Source organism: Vitis vinifera, chromosome 18 (genome assembly GCF_030704535.1).
Source record: "Vitis vinifera cultivar Pinot Noir 40024 chromosome 18, ASM3070453v1".
Taxonomy (NCBI): domain Eukaryota; kingdom Viridiplantae; phylum Streptophyta; class Magnoliopsida; order Vitales; family Vitaceae; genus Vitis; species Vitis vinifera.
The window spans coordinates 22,597,264-22,607,108 of NC_081822.1; the positions used below are offsets into that span (position 1 = coordinate 22,597,264).

A 9,845-nucleotide genomic window follows, 5' to 3' on the forward strand; every position below is an offset into this window, starting at 1 on the left:
TAAATTAAAAATAACCTATCAATAAAAAACATATTTGATAAAATATAAAATATTTAAGAAAATTAATTTTTATCAATAATAAAATATCAAATACAAAATTTTTAAAAAAAAATGTTAGATTTAATTTATGTGCATTAGGATTTAAATAAATTTAATTTTATTAACTTTAAATAAAATTAAAAATGCAAATAAACAAATATTTTATAAAATATATTCAATACTCATGCTTATCTAATTTTTTATTCTATCTATTTCTTTTACACACAAAATTAGTTTTTTCAATGGAGGTAAATTTGCATTTTTTTTTTTTTAACTTTCTAAAATTCCTAAATCAACAAAAGATTTTTTTTTTTTTTTAATATTTGAGGAAGGGCATGTGTCCCCGAGCCTATAGTGACTCCACCTTGATGTAAATGGAGGATAAAATAATAATAATAATAATAATGGGAATCGTGGTGTCCGGTCTTGGAAGGCTAGACATAATTAAGATGTTCAGTCTTCAAAGGTCAAACATAATTGAGATGTCCAGTCTTGGAATACCAAACATAACTGAGATATCCAATCTTTTAGTTCTAGATATCTCAACTATCTGGTCCTTAGGTGTTAGACATTTGAGCTTTGTCCGATCTTATAGGATTGGACACCACAAGTTCCAATTCTTTATTTTTTACTTTTATATTGAAAGGTACTTTGGGGATTTCACAAAAGACATTTCCATCTAATCTTAAAAAACAATCAAGTTTCAAGCCATTGAGCATGTTTAATGCGGTTTTGCTCCACTCAATCTTTTCAATTAATTCTTTAGAATCAAGTTACTATTTCTTTATTAAATTCTATTTATTTGCAATCATTTAATTTGTCATGCAATAGTTATGATTGGCGTCCTATATATATAAAGCTTTGTAAGAAAGAGAGCTTTAGACACCAACCCTAAAGAGGATTCCACTCCCCTAGTATTGAGATGCAAGGAAAGAGTCATTGTAATAGAATATCGATGAGTTTGTGAGATGTATGACAACTACCATGCCTTTAACATTTTTCTTTACTGATAGGATTTGATCTGGGAACATCCAAACCTAAGGCAAATCCCATTCTCATCTAAATCCAATGTTTTAAATGTTATATTTGCTACCATTGCTAGGATTCAAATAGCATAGGAAGAAATGCAAGCACCCTAACTAGTCCAAGGATTGGAATAGAGTCTTCTAGGGTTTCCTTACAATTGGTATTAGAGCCCTAGTTAAGCTTTGAGAATGGTAGAACCCTTTCCAGGTCATGCTAGCTTTATTTTACAAGGTTGTGTTTTCATCTGATGGCTCAAGTGATGAATGTATGTATGAACTTGTGGATGTGTTTTAATATCATGTGGTGGGATATGATGTTGGGATAGATCCTTATAAAGTTAACCTGATGTAACAAATTTTAGATTTAATTAATAAATTTATTTATTTATGATTATGGTTTTCTTTATTATCCCTTTTGTATTAATACTTTATCTAAGCATTCATGCTCATATCACTAGCATTGTACATGACTTAAGTGCATTAGGAGTAGCATAGAAGATCCAAGTTATGGGTTTCTTGCAATGTGATAAACAATTCATAGTTGGCACATAGATTTGGGTGTTTTAGTAGAGATTATAATGCACTACTTCCTAATTGAAGGGATAACTTGTCTTGCTTATTAGGATGACTTTCTTATAGTGAGTGCACTAGTGTGTATCGTTGCACATTAATAGGACTTACGGTTAACCATAACTTTAGTTATCGGATAGATATGATTCACTTAGCTAATATACTACAAGAACTTTCAACCTTGAGAGAATTTTAAATCTGTGCTAAAGTCAATAGGAGGAGACTTTAACTTATGAGTGAGACCTTAAGGTGGTCAAATATTCCATACAAATTAGATCACTATTGATGAAGGTTGGTGACAATTGGTATTTTGTATAGAGGCACCATGATATCTCATGGGACTGAAACAGTGTGTCCTCTTAGGTAATCCTAAGGACATGCGGTTAAGAAAACTAATATCATGGTAATTCCTTGAGTAGAATTTCACATATGCTCTTTGAGAGTTATAGTACATCAATTTTTCATATAATAAGAGAATCTATAACTCAAGGATTGAAGAGGTAATCTTGAGAGGTTGATAACACTACCTTGTTAAATTACAAACATCAGTTCATAGGAAGTTTACATGTAGTGGATAGTAGGTCAAGGACTTGATCTTTACCTCGTTATAATATCATAGGATACTGAAGTGCAATTGACTTTGATCTTTGGTAGAGTGTTGAGACAATTTTAGAATTGGATTCTAAGTATCCCATGGTGAGTGCACTAGTGTGTATGGTTACACATCAAATAGGACCTATAGTGAGTTCTGATGTAAGGTTATAAGGTTGTCAAGACTTCACCTAGTTGTTATATTGTACGGTATCTCAACCTTGAGAGAATATTGAGTTTGTGTCAAAGTTTTCAATGGCTTTAATCTACGTATAAGACCTTCAGATGTTCATATATATCCTATGGATTGGGTCGTTGTTAATGAATGTTGATAACAATGTGTATTTTCAATAGAAGCACCATAATATCTCATAAAAATTAGGACAGTGTGTTTCCTTGGGTGATCCTAAGGAAGCATGTTCATGAAAACCATAGTCATAGTAATTCCTTAACGATATTGACTATAGTAGTTGAGCTCAGCATGTAGTAAGCCATGTGCCTTGAACCTATGACAAATGCTCTTTGTGACTTAGGGTATGTTTGTTGATCACACAATAGAAAGATTTGAAACTCGGTGATTGTAGAGGTTATCTTGAGAGGTTGATGACATTCATTTTTTTATATTATAGACACCAATTCATGAGGAGCATCAAAGCATACATATGGTACGATAGTAGATCACGAACCTGAGCACTTTTGTCTCGTTGTAACATACATAGGATATTAGAGTGTAGTAATTGGCTCTCTATGGTGGGGATATTGAGTCAACTTTAGAATTGGATTCTTAGGAAGCTAGTAGTTGCCTAGGGGTCCCAATGGTCCATATTCGAGCTCATATTCCTTGATGGCAAGGTTTATGAGGGTTGATTGAGTTCTTTATTCACTTGTGTGCATAAGAACATTTTGGTAAATACGTGATATTGCACAAGAGCTTATGAATGATCTCTTTAGATTAGACTAATTCATTAATCAAAGCTCAATTGGGTTAATTAATAAATTAGACCCACATAGGATAGTTTAAGTGACCCAAACTCAAAATGGGCTAAAGTCATTTAATACCCCTTTTAGGGGTTAGGGTTTTAGTCTTGCTTGTTGTTCAATTTAAAGTGAGAGTCTAGCCACCACCCTTGTGAACTAACATCTTTGTGCTTGGATTCAAGGAAGAATGATTGTGATCAAAGATTTGTGGGTTTGTGAGATCTACAATGACTACTGTGAATTCAACACTCGTCTTCATCGAAAATATTAAATATGAGAACATTTAGATTTTAAGTTTAACACATTTATCTAGATCTAAATTTTTTTATTTCTTATATGCTTTTGTTGTGTATAGATCTAGATACTTAAGAAGAATTGCATGTACTTAATTGGTCATAGAATAAGGAATAGAATAATTTAATTATTCCCTACAAAATGAACTTCTTAAATTTTCTTGAAATGAATGCAAGGTCTTACTTTTCTTCATTAGCTTCCTTTTCTTTTATTTATTTATTTTTAATAGTGGAGGCTTTGAGAGCTATACTCATCGTCTTTTTGTCTTCCACCTCTTGTCAGTGTGATTTCATGAGTCATCAATGAGTTAATCAACTTCTCTAAATGAAGCTTTATAAGGTATTTTGCCTCTTGAATTGCAGTAACCTTGATATTTTCCATTACTTGGGTAAGGACCTTAGTAGCTTAATGAATTTCCCCATCTTAGTATACACCTTTCCTAAAGCTTGGAGGTTGTTGATGGCATCAATGAACCTAGTGAATATCTCAACAATAGATTAATTATCTTTCATACTAAACAATTCATAGGTATGCATAAGAATGTTTATTTTTTATTCCTTCACTTGATTAATACCTTCATGGGTTATCTCAAACAACCTCCAAATTTCTTCAACCGAATCACACTGACACACTCTATTATATTCATTTCTATTTCTAACATAATGAAGATAATAGATTGCTCTTACATTTAGTTGAGCATTTTTTTTGTTATGTTATATTCATGGTTGGGTTTGAGAATAGAAAACTCATTTTAAACTATTGTAGGGATATGGGGACCATGTTAGATGACATTCCACAGATCATAATCAATAGATTTTAAAAATCATGTTATCTTTTTTTTTTTTTTTTTCAATAAGAGTAATTGATTCCTATATAAAAAAAATAAAAATAAAAATGGATGTCTATTAATTTGATAACCCTTCCATGTGGGATGAATTTGATGAATTATTCATATCATTTTAAATGGTTAAGTATCAACAAAGAGATCTAGTTCTGATACTAAATGTTGAAAAATAGCTAATTTAACTTAAGGTAATCACCCAATAAGTGAATATATTAGATAATGGTCAATTTTGCAAGATTGTTAAATTAATGAATGCAAATGGAAAAAATATAAGATAATTAGCAATTAAATCGCAAAAAGGTAAGTATAGAGATGGAGAGATAATTGCAAGCATGAGTTTTATAGTGGTTTGACCAAGACCTTAGCCTACATTCACTCTCATCAAACTCTAACCGAGTGAAGATTTCACTATCTTCAAAAGCTTCAATTTAAATCTTTACCTTGCACAATTGGATTATGGTTCTAATTCACCCTTATACGGTCCTTTCCAAGTAACCATAAACAACGCTCTCAAATCTTTGAAGAAAGTAATGAAAGAACTAGTCAATCCTAGGAAGCAATAATAGCTGACATGCAAGATACAATAAAAGCTAAGATTGGATCAAAGGTGCACTAAAAGATGAGCAAGTGCGTAGATGAATGTACTTAAGAACGTTTAATGAGAATTTTGGTAGTTTTACAATTGAAAACTCAACGTCACAAATTCCTAAACTTATTTGGAAGGTCATATATATAGGTTGGAAGATTAAAAACCTCAAAAATCAAAACTTTAGTTCAACGGATCAAGCAACTGGTTTGATTGGTTAGTAATTATTAACCATTAAACTCCCTAACAGGTGACTAGTGTGGTTCAAGAGTTCAACCGATGGAGTAACCAATTTGACTAGTGCTTGACCGATTAAGGCTTTTGCCTCAATCAACTCAACAAATTCTTGTACACCAATTGTGCAATTTGAGACCAAATCAAGGTTGAGAAACTTTAGGAAAGTTTCCAACAGACTTAATAAACCCTTTGATCGTATTTTTGAAAAGATTTAAGTTTAGGCTTAGAAAATTAAGAACGCAAAATCATCGGATTTTAAGAAAATTAATAAACTCAATTTAATAAACTCTTGGAGTCCTAAAATAAAGAACTTGATGACCTATTAGTATCATTTTGTTATCAAATGTTAGGAAAAACCCTTAGTTAGCACAAAATAATATTCATAGCAAAAACAATACAAAAAATAAAACAATATTATTTTTATAGTACAAGAAAAATAATCATGTGATATGAGATAAGTTAGCAAAAAATAATATTCATAGGAAAAACAATACAAAAAATAAAATAATATTATTTTCATAGTACAAGAAAAATAATCATGTGATATGAGATAGGTTACAAGAATAACATTTTTTCACTTCATTCCTTTTTAATAATTTTGATCGTAATTAAGTATTGAATAAACAAATAATAGAAAATATAATTTTGAATCCATAACACTCCTAATTCTTTCAAATAAGATAAATTTATCTTTAGAAAGAGTTCAACATAGAGAGGGAGAGGTAACTGCAATGTTACTCTAACTCCTAACTAAAATTAAATATCCAACAGCTTTGATAAATTCAAAGTTCTTTTCTTTACAAACCACTTGATAAGGTATCAAGAACAATGTTACTTTTTTTCTTTTCTTTTTTCTCTCAAATGGTTTTTTTTTAAATAAAAAAAAAATAAAAATCTAACAACCCATTTTCTTAGGTTATGTTAGGTTCTTGAAAAATTTAAGGAAAAATGTAGGGGGAAAAAATAAAGAAGAAAAATGCAAGGAAAAAAATAAAAGAAAATAATAAATAAATTTAAAGTCCATAAATTAGTTTATATGTTTTTTCAAATTTATTTTACTTAATTTTCTCATGATACAAAAATTAAATAATTTTAAAATTTATAAATTTCTAACTAATTTTAATTATATCTAATTGTTTTTTTTTTTATGTTTTTCAGATAATGAAATCAAATACGAAAAAACTATTTTTTATTTATTTTTTTGGGTTTTCAATAGAGTTTGTTGGAAAAGGTTTTTTTTTTTTTTTTTTCAAATATCTAACAACCCATTTTAATAGGAATTTCAATAGATGGTGGAAAAGTTTAACATAACAAGCGGCAAGATATATTTTTTTTTTCAGATTTTTATTTTTATTTTTTTATTTTACTTGATGATTGTGGCCCTTTTTTTCCCATTGTATTTAAAATAAATATTTGAAAAAATAAATTAACTGAAAAGAGTGTAAATTCAAGGAGTCAGTAGTGGAAAAACTAACGAAAGAAAAAACGTGTGGAATTAGAAGAGTGGGAGATGGTAAATTCCACAAACAGAATAACAACTCTTTCTCATGAACAGCTAATATTTCAGCTTCACGGTTGGATATTTTAGTGTTTGATTCTCAGGAAACTCTGGAAAAGTCTCCCAGCAAAACCAGACTCTCTTTCTTTGTATATAATAGAATTAAGATTAAATTCTCACCATAAGAGATAAAGTTATCGGTGCAACATGGACTGCGATCCCTTCCCCTCCCAGTTGATTCGGACTCATTGGACTCGCCTTGATGATAAGATTTTTGAGCAGGCCTTGGCCATCTTCCCCGAGGAGATGCCGGATCGGTGGCTGAGTATAGCCCAGCAGCTGCCGGGAAAGACGCCCGAGGACATGAAGCTGCACTACGAGCTGCTGGTGGAGGACGTTACGAACATTGAAAACGGCAACGTTGAGATGCCCAGCTACCTGGAGGAGGCGTGGAGGCGGGAGACGGAGCCCAGAACGAGCCATGACTCGGTTGGGAAGAAAACAAAGGAGGTTGAGAGAAAGAAAGGGACTCCATGGACTGAAGTAGAACACAGGTCCTTTTATTATTATTATTATTAACATCTGTTTTTACTATAATAAATTTTCTTTTTCTGTTTGGTTTCTGAGAAAAAGTCTCAAACAATATTTTTTTTTAAGGGAATTAAAAAGAATATTGCAGAGGCGTCAATGTTTTGGCATTGAAATATCTTCATGCATGGCTCATGCAAAGCAAATGTATCTTATGGGTATACGTAGATTTGCAGATTATTTCTATCGGGGCTTGTTAGATTTGGAAAAGGCGATTGGAGGAGCATTTCAAGACATGTGGTGATAACAAGAACGCCAACCCAGGTTGCCAGCCATGCCCAGAAGTTCTACCTCCGCCAAAATTCTGTGAAGAAAGAGAGGAAGAGATCCAGCATCCATGATATCAACACCATCGAGAATTTCTCCCCCTCCGATTTCCCCAATAATTTCTCAGGTCAACAAAAAGACGAAGTTATTGACAACCTCGACAACTTTTCCGATCTCCCCAATAATTTCCCAGATCAACAACAAGTTCACCACTTCCCCAATAACTTCCCAGATCAACAACCTCAAGATATCAAAACTACCCTCAACAACTACCCCAACTATCCCACAAATTTCCCAGATCAACAAGCTCAAGATATCAACAACACTGTCTTCGACAACTTCCCCACCAATTTCCCAGACAAACAAGCTCAAGATATCAACACTACCCTCCAAAACTTCCCCAACTATCCTCACAATTTCCCAGATCAACAAGGTCAACAAGTTCAACTTGCTCAAGGAGAGGGAATAGGATATCCCACAAATTTCCCAGAGTTGCAATTGCAAACTTTTCCTCAACAAGGAGGGGGAGGGTTTCAAACTTTTACTCACTTTTTCTCAAGATGAATCTTGAATGTTTTCTATATCACCATATAGAAAGCAGACTATGTAGAAAGCAGCAGCATATCATGATTTAATGCTTTATCATGGTTTAGGTTATATGCCTTCCCCTGTAAATACCGACTAGTATTTTATCTTAAACTCAACTTAGTTGTATCACTGACAATTTACAAATGTTTGGATTTGGATAAAATACTCGATAACCATAGATTTTTATATTTTCTAATACAATTTATTCTATGAACAATATATATAATTTATGTTTTTGTTTTACCTGCATGTAGTTGTTAGTTGCAACGAGATCTTTGGAGTAGGCTTTATTATATTTAAGTTATTTACTTTAAATTTATTATTTAATTTTTATAAATTAGAAAAGAGATCATTGAGATAATTACGATAAATAGGTATAAAAAGGTAAAATAAAAATATGGACTTAAAAATAGGTTAATTTTTTTACTTATTATAAAATTGATTTTTACTTTAAATTATACCATTGAATTATTTTACCAAATAGGTGGTGTCAATTTTTTAGTTGAATAGAAAAAGGTAAAATATTTACCTTTTTCTATTCAGTTAAAAATTGTAATCAATGATTCAATTTAATTATGTTAATTAATATCAACAAGTTACTTTTAGTATGATAGAAAAAGTGTTTTAATTTATTTAATGACTTAAATTAAGTTATTAAATCATTTTAAATTATTAAATTGGTTTACCAAATACTACTAAAATGTGGGAGAAAAATTTGGTTCGCGATCTCTCCTCTTTTCTCCTTCGTTCTTGCCTTTACAATATTTTTATCTAAATATTCCATGTGATTTTAGTATTTGACCTCACTTAAATATTTATTATTATAGAACAAGCCAAAATAGAAATTAAAAATTTCTCAACATCTTGATGTTTACAACTGAGTTCTAGGTTCTATTTAAATTTGCATTTTTTTATGATTGTAAAATAAAGTTGAAGAACTAGTGTTTTTAATTTTAGAATTTAATAAGTGGATGATTATAATTATTTATGCTCCTAGTTTGCCTACCATTTAGCACTCTGGCTATGTTAATGTTTTTGAAAACCTTCAAGGGAAATAGAATAGAAAGAGAACATACAAGTAAAAAATATAAAAAATTTCTCCATTTTGATTATGTACGAAAATATTAAGACTAAGGTGGTGTTTGTTTTCAGAATGTATTTTTTTCAAAATTTTCTCAGTTTTTTTATAAAAGAAATGGTGAAGAAAAAAATAACTTTTTGTTTTTTTATCTCACTATATTTGTTTCTTGAAAATTTTAAAGGAATAGATAAAAGAAGAAACAAAGCAAAAAATTAATGTAGAATATGGAGGAGGTGGTACCCATCCCATAATTGTTATCATCTGTAAGATCCTATTTTACAACTATTTTTTAGAACAACTTTATTTTTTAGAACAAAAAAAAAAAAAGAAAACAAAAAAAACATGTTTTACAACCACTGTTTTTTAATTTCTGTTATTAAAAACAGAAAATATGGTGTTTTCAAGGAATATCGTTTAGTTATTTTAAATTCTATTCACTTGTTTTTTTTATGACTATTTTAAAAAATAATTATACAAACATGTAAAATAATGAAAAATAAACTACTACATATAACAATTTGTGATCATTGTAATTCTTAAGTGGAATTTGACATATATTTAGAGAATTAGAGTATGTCAGTTGATCACATAATAGAAGGATCTGATATTCAAAAAATGTAGAAATAATCTTGAATAGTTGGTAACATCTACCTTTTAAG

The 9,845-nt window shown here is 30.4% G+C and overlaps 1 protein-coding gene across 1 annotated transcript; it reads left to right on the top strand.

Moving 5' to 3' along the window:
* The first annotated feature begins 6,771 nt into the window (after nucleotides 1-6,771).
* Nucleotides 6,772-8,171, top strand: LOC100252776 (transcription factor SRM1). Its single transcript, XM_002264161.3, has 2 exons — nucleotides 6,772-7,216; nucleotides 7,427-8,171. Exons 1-2 carry the CDS (start codon nucleotides 6,870-6,872, stop codon nucleotides 8,079-8,081), a joined length of 1,002 nt encoding a protein of 333 aa, XP_002264197.1. The 5' UTR covers nucleotides 6,772-6,869; the 3' UTR covers nucleotides 8,082-8,171.
* The last annotated feature ends 1,674 nt before the right edge of the window (nucleotides 8,172-9,845 follow it).